The sequence below is a fragment of the Cimex lectularius genome, unplaced genomic scaffold (assembly GCF_000648675.2).
Source record: "Cimex lectularius strain Harlan isolate CLEC.00 unplaced genomic scaffold, Clec_2.1 scaffold112, whole genome shotgun sequence".
NCBI lineage: Eukaryota > Metazoa > Arthropoda > Insecta > Hemiptera > Cimicidae > Cimex > Cimex lectularius.
Window position 1 is genome coordinate 1,135,937 of NW_019392699.1, and position 21,878 is coordinate 1,157,814.

At 34.7% G+C, this 21,878-nt stretch overlaps 1 protein-coding gene across 10 annotated transcripts in view; it reads right to left on the reverse strand.

Annotated features, from left to right (window-relative positions):
• LOC106664526 (protein kinase C, brain isozyme) overlaps positions 1-21,878 on the reverse strand; it is an 85,779-nt gene that overhangs the window by 10,775 nt on the left and 53,126 nt on the right. For 6 of the 10 annotated variants that reach the window (XM_014390327.2, XM_014390322.2, XM_014390324.2 and 3 more), the window contains exons 3-4: positions 18,327-18,409; positions 3,552-3,663 (exon numbers count right to left, since the gene is read on the reverse strand). In XM_014390327.2, the coding sequence (XP_014245813.1) occupies positions 3,552-3,663; positions 18,327-18,409 (195 nt within the window). Of the gene's footprint in view, positions 1-3,551; positions 3,664-6,445; positions 6,558-18,326; positions 18,410-21,878 lie in introns of those variants that run through there. The other 4 variants (XM_024226090.1, XM_014390328.2, XM_014390326.2 and 1 more) reach the window with 2 other exon arrangements.

Below are 21,878 nucleotides of genomic sequence, written 5' to 3' on the forward strand. Positions count from 1 at the left end.
GGAAATCCAGTTTCTTGGATCTTGGCTGTATCTCGGAAATAATACAAATGCAAGTGGTTTAAAGCTAACTGCTAAATATATAGATACATGTCATTTTTAAGACTCGAAAAAACAAAACGCGCCCGATTTGCGGGCCCAATGCAATGGCCGTTAGAAGGCCAGCGGTAATACATTTATCATGCTTCTCCCTCAAACAATTTTAAAAAAAATTAAAACAGTTGAGTTTAGCTCTAATATAAAGCTCAGAGCCTATAAAAACGTAGTATTTATAAAAAGTATTACACCTACGACTAATGCGTTTATCGGTCCGTGATTATAGAACTATTTCGGTTTTACAACCAGTAAGAAAACATGCTAAAAACTTAAATGCAGTATGTACAATGCTTTTAAATATTTTTTTCAAATGGGTTGTACATTGGCTTGTTTATGGAAATGAAATTGAGAAATATAACAAAAGTTAAGATGGTAATTTAAATTAAACGTGATTCATACTTGTGCCAAAATGTTTTTTTCTTTTTCTTTTTAACGACTTTACGGAAATGAAAAAATATCTCGAACATCCCGTTGGTTGGAAAGTAAGAATGAGCTTGGATTTATTAATAAGAAAATGTAAAGTTTGGTCTGTACTTTCAAGATTATTGTAGTGCTTATATTTAAAGTTATTAAACATAAAGTAGTTAAACATTGCGGCATCTTACTCGTCCTCATATGCTTCAGTTACGTAAAAGTAATGTTACAAAAAAACTGAAGAGGTCACATTTAGAAATAAAAATATTGGGTTGATTATAAAATAACGCCGGTGTTTAGCTGAAACTGTAATTCCTTGTTTAAGAACATGCCCATGTTATGCGACAATAGTAACAATATTTTCTTATCGCATTTTAAACAATTTATTTGTACTGATATCATAATAAGTTCCTAGGGCTTTGATCTATAAACTCGTGCATACGTTAATTCCCTCGTTGATCCAACTGTTTATCGAGTCGATAATTTTGGCTTTGACCAAAACATCAGAAAGATTACGTAGCACGATTTATCCGTTTTAACAATGAAAAATGATTGTTATGGAAGATTTACGACTCCAATTTTCTATTTGACGACGCAGGCCGCTTTTTTTTCTTTTTCTTCTTCGGTAATATAATTCAATCGGTCCTCTCTAAACAATATGGAGTGGAATTGACCGATTCACAGGAAGCTAAATATAAAAGTTCCTACCAATCAACAATCCTACCTTTTGAACGGACATAAGGGGACGCTCTTCAGCCACTTCCCATCCCATTCTATGATTAATATGTGACTCATAGTCTTTACAAGAAGTAAAAGGAACTTGATTTATCTGGCGAATCGTACTGTGAGATTTTGTTCTTGAGACACTGTTTTATCCATCCCACTTAGAATAGACGATCATCTCGTCGCTTTGAACAAAGTCTATTAAAATTTTGCCGCTTAACAAATGAGGCATCCAAATGACTCATAGCACAAATTGTGTAACAGGAAAACTTCAGCTTTCTACATCTGCAGTATTGCTACTTATACTTCTTAAAGATTTAGCACTAAGGCTTTTATTCCAACCTCTAATTAAAATATAGTCGCTGATCGCTAGTTCTTAACCTCCCTAAATTAAATTGCAAGTTTTTACTCACAAGTTTAAACTTTTATTCAAATTGTTTTTACTTTTTATTTTTCCTAAATCTGTGTAAAAAAACACTCAAGACTTACAATCTCTTATGCTTGGTTTAGCTATCATCACCTATGTCCGGTTCTCGATAATAACGGAGTTGCCTGACAATTTCAGGGTACGATCAATTTTAGTTTTTCTTTCTACGTACAATTTAAACCTATTTTGTAAAACTTTTATCGCCTTTATTTATTAAGACTTTATATTTACTCCCAATAATAGTTTTTATTTTATTAAAACAATTGAAATGATCGCTTACGCCATGCAAATAATTTTATTCTTAAAACACGTCTTGCCTTTAGACATCCGCCCACCACCAGTGCAGATTTCCCTTCCAGGCTGTTTAGCTTTTCCATCTTTTCCAAAAATAGAACGTCCCAACAGGTAATAGAGACATCAGTTTGTTTCATTTTATAAGATATAAAAATCAAGACGTTGTAACTGAATATAATGACTGAGAATTTATGGAAGGTAACCATTTTTAAAGAAAACAACGGCATTATTTTCTGAACAACCCATATTAGTCCGTAGATTAGCAGTGATTAATTTAAGAGCAAAGATTATATTTCAAAAACCTTGTTCTACATTGAAGTGGTGTATCTTTCGTTTCAATATCAGCCGGGTAATTTAATATGTCTGAAACTCTTTTATGTGATGCTGGCACAATTTATTCTCTAATTTATCACATATTTATAGATGGGTTTATAAAATATAAAATTCTAAGCTCGATTTATAAGCCGAATGGGAAAAACTGCCTCCGTTTGCGCTTGGATATAAAAACTGCTAGGTTATCATAGCCTAATTTTGGATTTCTTCAATAGCATAATATAGACGGTCCAACAAACAGCCAATGTAACCACATTTATTATTTTCAGACTTTATCTTCTGTATCAATCTGAACCCCCAGCTTTTTAATTCATGCTATTTAAAATTTAAACAACTAGATTGGCAGTCCTAAATAAAATTATAAATTGCTTTTTAACTTTTACTCGCACATGCGATAAATCAAATAGCCATGAGATGAAAGGGTGTATTGCAATTTAACTAGAGTATTTTTTTGTCAGTCCTCTTCGTTAAATTGATTGCATCGAATGTCGAATCTACAACTCAAATTAATCAAATTATTTGCAATAGAAGGATCGAAAAAGGTAGAAAATTTAAAAAAAAACCAGAAGTATTTAAATCTAATCGGAAAATTTTTTAACTTTTTATTAAATGCTGCAAGAAACAAACGTGATCAAAATTTTACACCCGCCCGCTGTGAAGTTATAAGATCAGATGTTCCTGTAAAGAGTGGAGTCAGTCCTGCTTCCTCGTCCTCTGCATTATTACACAGACTTAATTCTTAACACCAACGAGAAACGCAAATTTTAAAATGAGTCGTATGTCGAAGCGTACAATTCCATCTTGCTCTTTGTTAAATTGTCATGCAATTGTAATAAAGGTTAAATCGATTCGTTTATGGTTGAAGGAAGGCGAGGACGACCTTCTAAAGAGTCTAGCCTTAAAAATCACTTTGGTCCAATCGTTTAAAAAACAAAACAATAAAAGTAGTCGATCGAATGTAATGAGAGTGAATGATCGCGATCCATTTTAACATAGAGAAACATTTGTTGTCAATTACAATTGTATAAGTAATACAATTTTATGCATATCTCAAATCATCTCAAGCTATTTGACATATCAAAAAAGACCTCACATCTACATCTTTATAGTAACTGAAAAATTCTATTTGTCAAAATATGTCAGCACTTAATAGAATTAGCAATTAAAAACAAACAATGTGCATTGGGCCCTTGGTTTGGTGTTATTATTTTTTGGGAATACTTTCAGTTCGCGCGGTATTTCAGTTTGTATCTTTGTATTTTGTTACCTGAACATTTCAATCCCTGCGATGTGAGCCCGTGGAGCATTGATCCGCAGTGGTCGCAGAACGTGGGCGCCAAGTATGTGTACATCTCGAACTTATGTTTGGAGATCTCGGCCTACGGTCAGCGGACTTGCCGTGAGAGCTGTTCTTTTCTTTTTGGGTTTGGGAAATGTGGGACCGAACCCGACCTCCGACAATCTTGTTGAATTTTTCTGTCTTCTGAGGGTCGGATTCGATCTGCTTTAGGGGTCAAAGAGTGAGACAATGCAGAGATGACTTTCGCTTTTGGCAAGCCACCTTCGCACAAGTGCTCAAACAAAACAAATAAAGAAATTAAATCAAACAGTATGCTATCTACTTCACGCGCACACACCAAATCAAAATTAAATTGAAAAATCAAACATATTCGCATTAGCAATTTTATTCTGTACTATTTCTAACAGAAACGAACCCTCCATTGTTTCGGAATGTTTTTTCTTCCTCCCTGTATTTCAGAATTTACATTTCAACTGCAAACATCACTTGATCGAATAACCGAATGAACTTTTAGAATGCAGCTTAAACGTGCTTACGATCTGAAAATTAACAATAAATGCGGCAAAACGATTCAAAACGTCGGAATTTATATGCCTAATTGGCGGATGCTAAGTACCGGAATATCAAAAGTTCGACATCCGTGATCAGGGTCTTTAACCAGGGTGTGCAAATTAAATAATTTCCCTTTATGTGCTAGGATAAACGTTACACAAAATTACATCAATTAATTATTTTTCAAAGAAAGAGAAGAAAAATGGAGAGTCGAATAGAACGCATGGTGGGATGAATTTATTTTGTTTTTATTACGATTAAATGAGAGGTGTGATAAGTGCATTGTTTTGATGTAATAACCAACTTGACAGCATAGCAGACAAGTAAACAAACAATAACCGGTTTTAATTATACAAAGCCTGGTAAAATCAATAAGAGCTCTTGACTCTACAAGAGAAATTATAAACAGTCCAACATTTTAATTTAATTAATTCTAGCGTTATATTTTGTCTGGTGTTTTACGGAGCTTCTACTTCTATACTTTGCTTTCATTCCTAATCACAAATTATATGTAATAGAAAATAGTCTCATCCGATTAGCTTTCCCAAACCATTTGTGTTCTGTACCATTGTCAGTATCATTTTTCATTCCTAACTCGTGAATTACATGTGGAGAAAAAAATTGAAACCAGTTCCGAGTATGTTGGGTTCGTTTCTGTGGGTTATTGTACTCCCGTTTTACTCAGCTACCTGCTAATGACAGAACAAAACTATCAGACACTCATGAGAAAAATGCTAATTAAAAAATAAACCAAAAACCCATTCCCGTCGCATTGCGGGCGGTTCGCAAGTAAAGAAACACACAAACAACGTATAAATGGTAACAACACACAAATTCATCATAAGTGTTACTTAAAAATCGACAAAAGAGGACATTACAAGTGGCGCAATTTTGGCGGTTTTTATTAATTGCTGTTTGGTCGGCACCATGCCTCTCAATAGCCGACAGAACACACAGACTTGTAAAATCAATAATTTTATTCCATAATTAACGTATTATGTATATATAAAATTACAAAGATAACACAACACACATAGAAGAAGTAACTAATGAAATTTGTAGCAAGCTTCAAGTGTCGGAGCTGTCCATGCAGAAACCACACCTCCCTTCTGCCTCGACTGCGGTCCTGCTTTCTCAGAGTGCCAAGCTCTAACTGTGCCAAAAATGTGTCACTTTCAAATGTTCGAGTCCATTGAGTGATAGGAAAAATGTGAAACTGTGTTTGTTGAATGTATTTAATGAAAAAATGCCCTATTATAGAAAAGAGGAAGTTAGGGGAGTAATATATACGATAGAGATATGTAATAGGAAGAGAAAGATAGACAGAGAGAAAATAGAGAGATAGAGAGAATGAGAAAGTGAGTGAGAGGAGATGTGCAGATTGGCGGTCGAAGTGCAGTGTACCAGTGCCCGTGGAGAAGGGAGGTGTGTAAGCGTTCCATACAAATGCGTTTATCAATCTTTCGTTTGCTTATTAAGAAACCAATAAGTTATTTATGGATCAAGTTAGTATCGGATTTTACCTTAGTCAGTCGTAAAATGGTTAAAATTGAAATTGCAATGCACTCAACTAAATATTGAATCATTACCTTCAATTAAATATAATTATTGTACGAATAAAATACTACGTCAGTCATGTATTCATTTAAACTTAAATGTAGCGATAAATCAAACAGGCGATTATTTTCAGCAAAATTTATACATCCAATTTTTTTACAGATTCTACTGAAGCACTCGTCAATTAATTTGTTACACACAAATCTGATCCCTAGTGACTGACACTTCACCCCAGCAGAAATAAATTACATTTCAAATATATTGGAAATATTTTATTTTCTAAATTATTTTTGATGTACTTGCAATGCATAAACATTTTTTAAAAGCCCTAGGGAACGAAGAGTTAAGTTTGTAAAGAATTATTTTTTTTTAAGAGAAGAATTTTCTCTATGTGGCCAATCCATACCGTCGCTATTCACATTTCTAAATCTATCTGTATTTGTGGGTTCATTTAGTTCTATTGTTTTATTCATGATCAAAAAAATACCTTTGAAAAATACCTTGTTAGTGTACCTCTTTAATGAAGAGCTGTGAATCATGTCACATTTTTGATTTTTTTTTTTTTCAAGGAACATTACATTTCAAAAATAACCAATTAGCCGGCTGACTAAAAGTAAGACAAATGTCCTTCCTTCTGATTTTACGTAATGGGAGTTAGTCAAGAGAGGTGGGTGTAGGAAGAGTCAAAATTATTGTAAAAGTGATATGTAGGTATTTGAAAACTTGATTCATTTTCTTTTTGGGGGCTGTACCTTCGCATTTCATGCCCTGGTGGATGACACCGTAGAGTAAGGATCCACAATGGTCGCAAAACGTTGGGCTCGAGTAGGTGTGAACCTTGAACTTGTGCTTTGTACGGGAGGCCTACACACAACAGACACAGGGGCCAAGTGACCTCTTCTCCAACAAATGTGACAAACATTTTAATTTTTTTTTACATCAGTGCTTACGCCAGACATCTTTTTTATTAACAAAGACACATTCAAACCATTCTTCAAAAATTACTTTTGCCGAAGTAAACTGTTTGATTTTCACTCGACTCCTCCTTCTGTCGACTTTCAACGCCCATACTTATCTTACTATAACAACAGTAAGAATACTTATGAAAAATATTAACGCTGATTGATAATATTGTTGACTTACTGTCTTACTTTATCGTACTTACTTCATTAATATTTCTAAAAAATGATCTATAACTGTTAGCATCATATACATATCATGATTACTGATAAGTTTAAACATAAGACAAACTTCCTCTACAAAAAACGGGTATGTATTTATTTAAATTACTTTGTGGACGATTTAGCGAAAAGGCGATATTTCAGTGTATTCTTTACGCTTGTGTAGTGTTTATGACTTACTCCAAAATCAGAAAAGAAAAACCAACTGGTTTTATTCAAATCTTCAAAATATTGCTTACCGATATCATTGGTTCCCTGTTAATATTTTACTCCGACCCGTTTTTAATACAATTATTGGCATTATCTTTTAAAGGATAACATAAAAAAAAATATATATATATAGTCGCAGACGTTGAAGAACGATCTACCTTGCATTCCAAAGTTTTGGATTTAAGACATCAAAATAAAATAACTACATACAACGTAAAATGTCAATAACTATTTCAAATTTAAAAATATCTTTTTATGTAAGGTTTTGGTGGAAATGAAAAAGCTAGGGCCACGAGCGGGATTCGAACCCACGACCTTCGGCTAAATACGCCGCTGCTCTACCACTTGAGCTATCGTGACTTCGATTCACTGGGACACCAACTCCCCATCTCAACTTAAAACCTTTCGAATTTTCCCTCCTTTTTGCCATTTTTCAAATGTCGTGTAATCAGGATTCGATTCTAGGCGACATATGAAGTGGCCACGGGGAGCTGATAGTGAAGTTATACTTCGTTTCATTTCAACCAAAACCTTAAAGAAGATTAATTAATTGAAAGAAGTAATTTGGTTAATAGACCACGAAATATAATGGAGTTAAAAATATCCGTGATTATTGCTATGTTTTAGTGCTAAATGTTGATGTATCTTTATATTTTTATAGATTAATGCGAGTGGAGAGGGATGCCCCTACGTCCATCAAAGATAACTGCTAATCAACTAATTTGTACTCATTATAAGCATTTGTCTGCTATGTACGTTCAAGGACGTAACCTTCCTTTAAGTAAAATAGAAATCTCCAAGAACCAACAATCGATGATTGTTCAAGAAATCGTAGATTAAAAATGCGTGTGCGTATTTTAATCAAATGAAGACACAATTTCGTTCTCCGTTTTCCGAACGCTAGTCAATTCATCGGTTGTAATTGCCTAGATTTTTTACAAACCAATTAATTATTTGTTCAATAACTTAGCTACAGCATTTAGGTTGAGCGTTAATCAATTCTGACAATAGACGGTTATAGAAAATATAATTTTTTCCCACAAAATACAGATATTATCAATAATCACCGGCTGTCATCGTGTTGTATCACAATAATTGTATTGCGTATTAATTGCCTTTTATATGGACTAGTTTTCGTAATATTTTAGGAGGACGAACCGACACTGATTTATTCAGCTGGAAAACGGGGATCAATCAGCTATCGTTGATATGATGGCGATACCGTGGACGATATATCTCAAAGGATTAGTTGCGGCAATCCATTTAATCCTCGCTTCCACCTGACCCGTAAACTGGCCGTACCACCGCCAACAACCAATTTTCTGCTGAATTTCGATTCTGAATGAATTCATCACGAACTGATTATTATTTGATGGAATAACTACATCAGCTTATATATTCAAAAAGCTAACTACTGTTTCTTCCGTTTCTTTACCGACATTTAGAACATTATTTTATAAAATTGCTCTATCTTACATTGGGAAGATTTAGGATGGTGGCTAAGAACCGCAGAAGCATCCTTCACCCATTATAATCTCAGGTGAACAAGCATCGGGGTGAAGGGTGTAAAAAACTTCTGAAAACTATACCCGACATAGTTTCATCAAGTAACTTTCTTTGAAAATGTATATTTAATCCATCCTCCTTCCCGACAAAGCATGTTCTGGGCAACCTTTTCCAGTATCAAGGCAAGAAAGGTCTGCCAAAAATGTCATACGCGTTTTGTGTAATTCTAAAGAAGCGATTGAGACGAGTTGGTCCATGATGGCCAGTCGATAAACTCGGGACTCTATTCATCCCAACTTGAGAGAGTTATCTCTACCCCCCGGATAGTCATTTTTTGCATCGGTAAACCGCAAAAGTACTGCACAAAAGCGCAACACATTTCACGATAGGCTAAACATTAATGAACGGACAGGAGTAGAAACGTCTTCCTAATTCAGTTAATAATTGTATTAACATTGTCATTTATAAGTATTTATATAAAAAAGTTACAGTTTTACGTATAATCTAATATATATATATAAGTGGGAGGTTTATGGGCCGACAAACAGCTGATCATCGCCGGCCCTCTGCGTGTTTTCCTTCTTTTTCTTTTCTTTCACGCATATTTTGTTTTAAACTGCAGCCATTTGAGCGTCTCGATCTGGTTACTGACTCTCTGATTTCAGATATATATACTACGCTGATGTTCTAGAATGCTAGTCTCTCGTTTGTACCTCAGGTTGTCAAATACAGAATAGAAACAAAACATACAATACATATATATACATCACCACAAACATAGATGTCTGGTCACATTCACTCCCCCAGATTACTCGATATTCCTCGGGGCGGGGATATAAGCAACCCCTTCCTGTCACGCTAATAAATTACATTCATTACAATAAATTAACACAAACACAACACTCGATAGAAACATAGAAGTCTGGTCACACTCACTCCCCCAGAGTCTCGATTATTCCTCGGGGCGGGGTTGAACCCTCTCCACTCTCGCTAATAACTTACTTTTACTCTCCAGACGTCACACACTCACCCCAGAGTACTCGATATTCCTCGGGGCGGGGTTAAATCACCCCTTCCTTTCATGCTAATAAATTACATTCATTCCAATAAATTAACATAAAGTCAAACACAGGCGCAACACAAACATAGAAAACTATATACATTTAAAAATCCCTCGATCTGGTTACTGACTCTGTGATTTCAGATATATACTACGTTGATATTCTAGAATGCTTTTATAGAATTTAAGAAAAAAATTATCATTTCTATTTAAAAATCCCTATAGCCCTGAGGTACCGGAACAGCGATCTGTGCCCGCTGCCGTGCCTCAAGACTACGCACAGGTCCGATGACAAAATATTGTATATATACATCAAGCCTTCTGCACTTGAAGAGTGCTCGACCGTTATTCTATCATTACATAACGGGCACCTACGCGGTCGCTTTCCGGCCAGAAGGTGCCCGTGCGTTATTCTTGTATGACCTATGCGTAGTCTTGTCAGTATGGCCTTTTCCCTTTTCGAACCGTTCTCCGTGGACCAGGGACCGACTTCTTTCTTAACCTGCCACAGTTTGGCAGGGTTAGTTATAATCTAATAATTTTTTTTGCCACTTTTTTCGTGAATGATTGTTCTATCAGTAAAATTATATCTCCAATTATACAAAAATTGTACCTACTGTTGATCTATTCGAAGAAACTGTATTTTCTGAAGAAGGGACGAAGAAAATGTATGTGTTAATTAGTTAAAACGATATTATTTTTGATGTAGTAAATTATACTGAAATGAGAAGGGCGCTGTCAGAAAATAATTCCATCTCGCTGGTCCGATTAATTAAATCTGAATTAATTGAGCTCTTTTAGCAGAGAAAAGACGGAGGGATGACTGGCTTTGAGAATCAGTGACTCAATAAAACATAGTTTTGTTAAAACTGTGATGATAAGTTTCACACAAAACACATAAATTCAATTTGCACACAAACACACACACGACATAAGTGGTATATAATAAACAAACATCCTCTGTCACTTGAAGCGCCAATGTTTTTTGGTTTATTACTGGTGGCAGTTTGATGTGCCACCAAAAAACAGTACATATATGCAAGTTTAAATTGAGTAATTCAGGTTATCGAGTTTCCCTGAAAAAATTGCAGCATCACACAAAAATTTATCATTTGATCCAGAGTCAATAACGAGAGAATAAGTACGTATTATTTTTTCATTATATCGTAATATGTACAAAATTAGCGCTATTTTATGGTAAACGTACACTGTAGTGATAAGAAAATTCTCCACATCTACCAAAACTTACTTATTTATTTTTTAGAATATACTACGCCGATTCAAATAAAGCAAGAAAATAAGCCCTCTTAACAATTTACTTAATTCAGCCAGCATCCAATAAATCCAAAGATCCTAATGATTAACTATCAACGTAACAGGTAAATGAAAATCATACTTGTTGGACTTTCACCACGAAGGGTTGTCACTCCTCGATGAGATGACCCTAGGGTCTGTACCTCAGAGGAGGTTCACTTACCCCGTTATGAGCCTGGGTCGCTAGTGTCTCCTTGAGCCAGATGTCCAGGAGATGGTCACTTCCCACACAACGGGGTTAGGGTCCAATGAGGGCGACAGCTAGGTCGCTGGAAAGTATAATCTAGCCTAAAACAACTAACATCTACCATTCGCACAAATAAATACATTCACACCTATGCACATTTTCAATCATTTTGATTGGTCGGTGGGGTACTAGATTTTTTTTCCCCATCCACCTCCCCGCCGTACCTAAGCGAGACCCCATACCGGCGGACCTCGGCCACTAAACTAATTCAAATGGGATGCAAGTTTAGGGGATCTTATTGTGCTTAACGTCTTCCTTCGACCTTGCCCTGAAAGGGAAGACCCAAAGAAGAAGGGAAATTTTTTTTATTATTATTAATTTATCTACTCTAATAGGTCTCCCCCTTGCTGGTTAATCCTTTTGAACACACTTTCTAATAAATACAATATGTTAATAAATAAATAACAATTATGGGTACAAGGAGTAACCAGCCCGGAATTAAAAGTTCAGGGAAACGCTAAGATTAACAAGTAACAACATAGGAAGAAAAAGAAGAAAAGAAAGAAAGAACAAACTAATCAGGTACTTTGTCCACTATAGCTCGGCTAACAGGCTTGAGGACCTAGTGGGGTACTAGATATTTATCATAGACCTGCACACAAAATTAAGCCGATGGAGTAGTTTTATAAATATGCTGAAGGGGAGATGGTAACGCTATATTTCGCCATGAGCCCCTCACCACTCACGCTAATAGATACACGCACTCACACAAAACACATCAAACAAATTATGTACAATAAAGAACTCCCACGTCCTCCAAAAAGCGAAACAGGGACCTAGAAACTAGCCACTGTGCCTTAGAACTAATCTTAAATTCGGCGGCTTGCCTAAACGCTCTCTGTAAGGAGCCAAGGTAGCTTCTATTATGTGGAACACATCGAGCAACCTTTATCTGCATTAGAGGACCTGCGCGGGCTTTGACCCAGGAATCAAGCGTGTTAATATTAAATATGGAAGTTTTATGAAAGATATAAGATATATATAAGTGTAATACGGCACTTATATCGCATTCTTATGCCAAAAATAAACTGATGCTGAAAATTGAAAACATAAACGGTGAATGAGAAAAAATTCCAACTCTTCACGAAAATGTGGAATAACATCAATATTTTAACTTGTAACGCCACGAATTCGAATTTTAACGCAGGAATTAACATAAAAGGTGAAACCTTTAATCAAAATTTATACCGGGTATGAGAAGCTGATCGAGAATTATATTTCGGTACAGGAGTTAATTCCGTACCGAGGGAGTTAAAATCCAAATCTGCGATTTTCGTAACGAGAAAAAAATTGAGAAAACAATAAATTATCTTAAATTGTGTTTCCACGATAAACAGTTCATTATTCTGAATCTGGAATTTTAACGGATTTGCACTATTTTGTCGTTAGAAACAGACCTGGCGGTTGCTCGCATTCTGCATAATAATGAATAATGATCGATTAGTCAAATAAATTGCATAAAAAACGACATTGGGCTTATTCATTAACATTTAGCATAAAAACAAGATAACACAATAGCTTTATAAAATTTATTCTTTGTTTTAACTTCACTTAAACTTACGGTACAATTTAATAGTACCTATCATAAATATATTTGTTTCAATGCATTGGCTAAGTTCTCCTGATGGTGAGAATTTGCCAGTATTAAGTTAATTAATACCTAAAGATCGATAAACTATTGTCGATACAAGTTTTTAAATTTTATTTTAGCATACAACATTTTAAAGTAATTATATAAACTGTTTTGTTTTGACTTCAGCAGCAGTCAAATCCCGGTGTTTCGTCAACGACAATCTTTTAACGGAGACGCGCGAGATGAAAGCGATAATAGCCCAACATTAAACAGAGGTGATTTAAACAAGCAGGCTGGACATAAGAGGATTACACAAATTGGAAAAGGTCGTGATAGGAATAGGAACTGGGTTAACAGCTAACTCTAGAGAAAGACATGGAACGTATTTGCACCTGCTTTCACACAAAAATCTCTCTTATGATTTTGAAGGAATGCTTATAAATCAAAACAATTTTAAAAACTAATTAATGTTCAAAATTACATAAAGGTTTCATAAAACGTAAGTTTCTGAAAACATGTTTTTGTTTAGTTGTGACATATAGCCTGTCTAGTACGAATTTGAGCGTGAAAATTTCGGACGGACTACTAGCCGGGCGAGTGGATATTTATGAGCTACGGATTACTTCGGATGTGAGGTCAGAAATTAGGGCTTATGCAAATTAGCTAGAGCAGAGCCTGGGGTTAATCCCCATACCCCAGAGGGAGTATCCCATCCCATACGGCCCTAGCATGTTATTATATCTTTATATATATAATATACACATCATGCTCACTCATTCCATCGTTCATATTTAAATATATTTACTCTAATAGGACGAAGGATATTTATAGTTCGCGCAAAATATGCAAAGCTAAAAACGATGGGGTATATAATACTTGATGCATAATACTTCCTCACACTTTATGCATTCACACTACTAAATGCATTCACTAAAGACTCTCGTCTATTATTCGAGGCCCATGAAGTGACTTACAGATATTTTTCTTTTTTTATTAAATTTAAATTTTTTTGTTTTTACTTTTTGATTAAAATTTTTGATTACCTATATAATTATTTATTACTTCACACTTTTTCATGGCATAAATCATACATTATAAGGCTAAGTATTTGTCAAAAAAAGACTCGAAGTGTTTCCTTTGTATCCAATGCAATATTAAATGTGCAATTGAAATTTATGATTTATGCAGTTTCCATTGAGCAGGTGCCCCCAAGTTGCATTAACGTCATAATCTATTTACATCTAGTTCTTAATTGACAAGAGCACCCTGAAATGATGGTGTTGTTTGTAAAGTTTAAACGACTTACAAATAAGCTATTAAGTTTTACCAATATGCAATTTAAAATTATTTTTAAAGCCTTAATTTTTTTTTTTTATTGGCCTTATGATCTTGCATATTAGCCATAGTACGAATTATTGTGTGTTCAAATTGGGGGTTATCGGGAAAAAAGGGCCAGAGGCGACGGTGGGAATCGAACCCACGACCGCGGCGTGAGAGTCTCTCATGCTAACCACTCGGCTACCGCAACAAAATTTACATATTATTCGAACAACAATTCTGACAGGAGAACTTTGAGGAAACACAAAACCTAAACATGTCCTCTGTGAAAGCTATTAAGTTTTACCAATATGCAATTTAAAATTATTTTTAAAGCCTTAAATTTGAGATATAGCATCGATACCAACAGCTATAGCAACTCTTAAAGATTTACATATTTTTCAACATACAGCATACCCACCCGCACACACCTCCTGATTCTGTTTCATAATCTGCCAATCAGTTTAATTAACAGTAGGCAAATTCTTGAGATCTTAGTAGACAAAGTTGATGGTGGGTGTTGGTTTGCGAGTCGGTGAATATTTTTTAATGAACCGGCTAACTTATTTGGAACGTTTATACTCGGCGGTTTTTGATGTTACTCACGAAGACCGTGTAAAGCCAAAACGAGTTTAGTAACATAAAAAAAAAACAAAAAAAACAGCGAGTGTAGACGGACCCAGTGCCGGTTCAACATGACTTAATAAATATTTGTCGCCGGATAAGTTCTTTCCATTTACAGAACAGTCCTCAAACTAGTTAGGCCAAAAAGCACAACTCTTTTTATCAAGTCTATTTATTTGTTATGGATTTACCGATGGACGTGGCAATATTGCGCTTTAAAGCTTACAATGCTCGTTGCCGAGATGTCGGATGAATTTCTTTTTGGATTAATTTTAATGCATTTGGAAAAATATAGACGAATAATATAGTGTACAGAACAGTTGAAATATCCATAGTTTTATAATAATTTAAAAGAATATAAGATATATTGTTAAGGGAAAACGAGAAGTCACGATTTAAGGAAGATTGAGCCTCTTCAACGCATTTCGTGCTGTATTTTGTAAAGGATCAATTAAACCACTATTTTTATTTTGTTTTTTCCCATGCTTGTCGAGAGAATAAAATCAAAAGATCACAATTTATAAAGTACAAAAGAAATTTTTGAAGAATTGTCAACCAATACATTCACACAGATGTTTGAATTAAATGATGGAAGAGAGGGAAATTTTCTGTCCGATCTATAAAGGCATTTTTTTTAAGTGGGTGTGGGTTCGTAAAAAATCATAAGTCAACACAAATACATGAGGTACACTTACACATACAGACTGGTTATGTTATAAGACGGACAGACAATATGTAAAATTGAGAATTATTTGCAGGACTGAAACATAGTGTGGCATTCAGGGTTTAGGGTCGTGACGATTCCCCTTTTCGTCATAATAATCAACACGACCCTGCGTCCCCTGACGTACTTCTCCGGTACAGTACACACATTCGGAGTACGACATTGCGTGTGTAGAGTGAAGGGAGCGACCAAGCTAAATGAAACACCAGTAACTATACCCAATTTCTCTGGCTCAGCATATAAAATTAGAAATTATTAGTCAGCAGGATAAAATGGAAAAAAATTTAAAGAATGGAAATCTGTACATACCAATTATTATATAAAAAAATTATTACAATTAGAATTAGTTCCACTTGTCAATTTTTGAAGACGTAAAGGACATATAAAGAATAAGAAAATTCTTCTTTTTTTCTTTTAATTATGATGTTGACGTTTAGTGACTGTATCAAAGATAGACTGTATCGACGTCCGCTAATAGTCGGCTTTCTGTTCAACGAACGCATTTACAAGGGATTATAGAGACTAAGGAGGAAAGCGGGTTCCAAGTCGGAATAGAGGTCGGCCCGGACGATTATAAGAGTGATCCATTTCAACCTGTTTCCGTTAATATCAGACAACGGTCGTTAAAGGCGGCCTCACGCCTCCAGTGGTTAAACAAGTTACCTGTGCGTTATCGCTCCTGGAAATTTTATCGTTTTCATCGCATATTTACATCACTTCAACATACAATTCAACAAGAAAAATATAACTGACACATCTTTATTTTATTTTTCTGCATGATCTCTTGAACAGTGAAACGCGATGATTGTTGGATCTGTCAAGTCACGATCGATGTTGGTTTTTGGTATCACGGCATCATTAGGGAGGCGGTCCCTCTACCTGTTCAGTCGAGACAATAATTTCAAAAAAATTTTCTATCGATTATTCTTCGATCATTCCATTATTAACAAACATTTACTTAAACATTTCATGAAATCTGGCATTTTTTGATAAAATAATGTAGCAGAACGTAAAAAGTTTTGGAATTTGCAGGGTGTTAATCTACAGGGCATTAGACTATGTGTTTTGATTTAAACCAAATCGAACTCGTTGAAAACATCTTTAAAGGCTTTACCTGTTAGGTTTTAAGCTTGGGAGAAAATCAACAATCGACGGTCATTACGTCCCCCTGCGTGTATCGGGGTTATCATAAATTCTGGACTCGGGTTGTTTAATACCGTCGAGAATAACGATATTTGTATTAAATTAACCCCGGGAGGTTTAATTAATTTCTAAATGGCCGAGCCTGCGGAGTTAGCAAGTCTGATGATAGCGCTTTCAGCCAAATGAAGGGGCGGTCCAGATTATTACCGTTCATACTCCTTAAAAAAATGAAGTAGAGGACAAGAAAACTTAAAAATAAGTCATGTCATCGATTTATTTTATTTAATAAAATTATTAAATTTTCTAAGTTGTACACAGTTATCAATATTATTGTCAGTGTCTTACGTTTTGAACTGTGTTTTATTTAATTTAACTACATATCTTTTTTGTAATCTTACTCTAATTGTGAATTATCTTTAAGGTCTTATTAGCCCTTAGAAATAATGTCTAATGTTGGCTGATTTTTTCATTTTCAATTAGGCTTTCAATAAACTTACTTTTAAAATATGCCTCTAAAGCGAATCTAATTTTACTGGACTTATCTAAGCAACTTTCTACATCCTGGAAATTCAAATTATTCAGATCAATTTGTTGGCGAAAGGCCCTGGTCTTTATTCACATTTAGTGAATAAATGTAAATAATGATGTCAATTTATATACGGTACATTCAGGTCATATTATATTTATATTACTAATAAATCACAGTGATGTTTTACGTTATTTTTACAAAATTATCTTGTTAATTTGCCTAGTTCATTTTATTTTGCCATATACGTAATTTATTCTCTTCATAGACGTGTCTCTAGTGTCCGATAGGCCACCAAGTCCATGATCCTTTCCTTGACGTCTTTGAAGTCCAACAATCAGAATTCTAACGGCAATTGCTATTGAAGGACTCGTATAAAATGCAGTGACAAACTATTTTCAATAATTTACGTACATAAATGAACTAGGAAAACCTTATGGAAATGTTCTAAAAACATTTACGAAATAAATTTCAGATTCCTGGGTTGTACCGTTTAGTTGAATAGCTTCACAAAAAATCACAATTTTAAAACTTTAGTAGCTCAACCACACCTGATACTTCTACCATTATATTCTACAATAAAACCCTCTAATAAGAACATGATGGCACATATCAAATTATACAAAAATTGTATCACATAAGTGACAAAATCCAGATTAGAAAAATAAACGAAATCTCTTAATTGTGTGCGATCCCCAACGTAAAAAGGAATACTTCGTCCAGGAGCTTAATTATTCTATTTACACAGTTGTAAAAATTAATTAACGTTAACGCTTCATTTTTAATAGAAAATAAATTTGGTATAAGATGATTTTCATGATGAGCATTATAGTTTAAGGATATCTATTTTGACTGCTAGCTGATCAGAATCGAGAAAACTAGGTTTTAACTATGCGAGGTATGATTTATCAAACGATTGCCCGTCAATTCATTTTATTTTGCGATTTTGCTTACATCCTGGACACTCAAGAGGTCAGTTGACTAGAATGGTAAAGAATGAAGACGACGAGGTCGGAGGGTAGGTTTTGGGAAGGGGGAAGAGAAAGGAGATCGATACCAAGTCCGTCTTAGGCTGGTGGCAGAACAGAATCTTTCGCCACGCTGATCGAGTACACCTGCGTCTGAATCACTTCGTTTTTTTAAGTTATGCCTCCTCTACGTCACATTGTCAAGTGGAACTTTTTTAAGATACTGAATTAAATACTTACATCAGAATCTGGCCCTTTGTCGGCTCCAGGGCATGTGAAGGAGACGTATTCGTGACACCGCTTGTGGACCACGAAACTGCATACTGAAAGATAAAAAAATATGTATATTAAAACACTAATACTTCATTAAATAACATTTTAATAAAATAGATCATTTTCATGTAAAAATTAATTTAACGTTCCTACTGAGGGTCATGCAGTGTGAATGTGTGTTTCTTGTCCTGAAAATATTTTCCACAAATTCCTAATTTGAATTTGAATCAGTTCAGATAATATTGAGTTAAATTTATATTCAATAATAGAAGAATGTAAAACCGTGATGTTTAGAATATTATTGTCTCGTATTATTGATTTTATTTATTAGCGATACGATAGGGATTCGAACCCACGATCTTTGGCTTGATACGCCGCTGCTCTACCACTTGAGCTATCGTGACCTCGATCCCGCTCGTGCCATTGACTTTTTTAGCTCGACTAAAAACCTTAATTAATTGTAATATATTAATTGGTCAAGCGGACCACGAAATTAGTGAATTTAATGATTAAAAATGAAATATACTTCACTAAAGCTCTCCGTGGCCATTTCATTTGTCGTCGAAAATCCAATCCGATTACACGACATTTGAAAAATAGCAAAACGGAAGGAAAATTCAAAAGGTGCGGTTGAGATGGGAAGTTGGTGTCCGAGTCGATCGAGGTCACGATAGCTCAAGTGGTAGAGCAGCGGCGTCAAGCCGAAGATCGTGGGTTCGAATCCCGCTCATGCCATTGACTTTTTTATCTCGACTAAAAACCTTAATTAATTCGATAAAATATTAGAGAGCTGCACCTTAGTTTCAACCTGAAAAGGAGCTAGGGCTTGGCTGAAAATATTGTTAACATTGTAATGAAAAAACTGTAGAAATAGTTTAATATAAAAACATTTTTGAAAAAGTGCAAAAAAGTAATAACTGTAATAATGACAAAGCAAGAAAATAAAAATAAAAATTGTATTAAAAATATTCCATAAAATATTTTTTTCATTATGACATCATATTCAATATGAGATTATGTATCAACCTGCTGTTGAACCTTGCTGTTTTTTTTTGTTTTTTTTATATATATTATGTAGTTTTTATTGATTTCAATTAATTCCATACCGTTAATGTTTAGATACTAATTTTAAATAATATTATTATAAATGCAGTTTCTTGTTTTCAAGATGTATTTCAAAACTCATCGAGTTAAAGTAAGAAAAATATTTATATTTTTTTTAATGATACAACATGTTCTAGCTGCGATATTTTCCTAAAATAAATAAGCCCTGATGATGACGATATAATCGTCGAAAGGTCGGCAAAAACTTAAAGAATTGTCGTTCTGTTGTGACCTCACCGAAGAACCTTTTTTCCAAGGACATCATATTCAGTTTAGTTCTCGACATTCGTCCAGGATCTAGAACTACCGCCAATGATTTAACTGGAAGTGAGCCTTGCGATTATAGTTCTTTTGTTATAATGAAACAATTAAATTTGAAATGCGAAAAAATGTGAAAAGAAGGGTTGTGAGAAAAACACATCAATACATTTGTAGGATGTGTTGAGTCCCACAACCCTTTTTAGTACCACCAGTTTATTTACTTGACCACTTTTTGATTAACACGTACGGTGATTTCTTATGGGTAGCTTTCATTAGGTTGTGAAAAAATCTCCAGTCTATCTATAAATAAATGTCAAATTTGAATCTATTCACCCTATATCTCCTTATTTTATAATTAGTCCTCTATCCTGTCAGATTGCTAATCTTATTCATCGTACGTGAGTTTCTCGAATGCACTTAATTTGTCCATATAATTGCTGCCACCAACCAGTGTCGATTGGGATCCTACTTTCTATCTCCCCGGTTTATTGAATTCAGCGGTTCGCCTCGCAGGTCGCGCCCTCGGTTCCGCAGAGATTTCATATCGATCGATCATCAGGAATGTTGATACTGAGGGATAAATTTAAGGTTTACTATGCAGCCAAAAATTTAATTAATTCTCTCAACATCGCTGGGCCAGAACAGATTAGAACTTATACCTCCAACTTTCCATTGGTCTGGGCAAAGTATAAAACATACTTGATACCGGGTTGAGAAAGAAATACGGAATGCTATTAAAACCAAGGCCTCCGAACAAACCTAAATTAAAAGAATCCACGGAAATATTGATAAAACCACGAGCTGGAGCCCGCATGAGTGCAATCTTTCTCGCTTTTACCGGCAATCTCTTCCAGAGAACATTCAGTCACATTCACCGTGTCAGATGTCATGTCGAACAGTTTGTAAAAAAAAATGGTAAAGTGAAAAGGCCTGTGACAGAAACACAATACTACGTGTAAAGTACTTGCATTGTCAAGGGCCATTCAGCAAATTTACCCCACATACAAATCCAAAATATCAAGCATTTTTATGTATTATAGACGGATTGCTAATTCTCGGTAAAACCCTCCAATCTCAATATTATCAATCATTCAACGTATCAAAACAATACAGGAATAAGATCGATAATTCTGTAATATTTCCACAAATAATAGGCGTTCAGTAGCAAATATTCGAAGTAGCGATCGGATTGGCTCGAATAAAACCAACCTCGATTATACGAAAAAATAAATAACTAAACCCTCGATCAGGACTCCCGTCCATCAGCAGGCGGCAAAAAATGGAAAAATTCCATCCAGGATTCAATTACAACTCACCTCCGAATAAATGGAAGCCCAGATGATGACGAATAAATTAAAATGTCAATTTAATAAAATAAACATTTTATAGAGGAATCTGTTTCAGGAAATATAAATTCACAATTTTCTTCAAAGGGGATTGGCGAAACATGATGTTTATATGATAATAATACAATTTAAAATTATGCCAAAAAATGGATTTGTTAAAGTCGATGATGGGTGTCGGACTACGAGTGACTTATTGGAACCTCTTCACCCGCGGGTTTGTTGAATTTTCGGCATTGTGTCATCTTCAGTGAGGAACTGTGGTAACAACAGACGCCGGTTCAACATTCGAAATATTTCAAACGAGAACTGCATATGTCAAATTTAACATAACACCACTTTCGACAAACTTGGCTGTTTCTCCTAAGGAAATTTAAAAGAAATTAAACAACAACAGTTCTTATACAGCAATGATTATTCTGAAACCGTCTGCTGGAGAAGGTGGCCCGCAGAGATTTACTTTAATAAAAGATACTATGTAAACACAAAAATAATAATAAAAAATCAAGTAAACAAAATTAAATTGAAATAAAATTATTAGTGCTTCTCAATATAAAATTAAAACTTAATCTTTATGTAAGCTGATTATTCGGAAATCGTGAGATGCGGTCTGGTGTGATGTAGTTTTCAGAAAAACATTTTCTTTATCGTGTTATCGTACTTTGATTGAATATAAAAAATATTTTTTGCATTGTATAAATTCACTTTTTTCCACATCCTACGTGTATATGTTAAATTTAAAGAATGTTTGTAGATCCCAAGCCCTGAAGATGATCTCAATAAAGATCGAAACGTTGGCGAAAGCTGTATA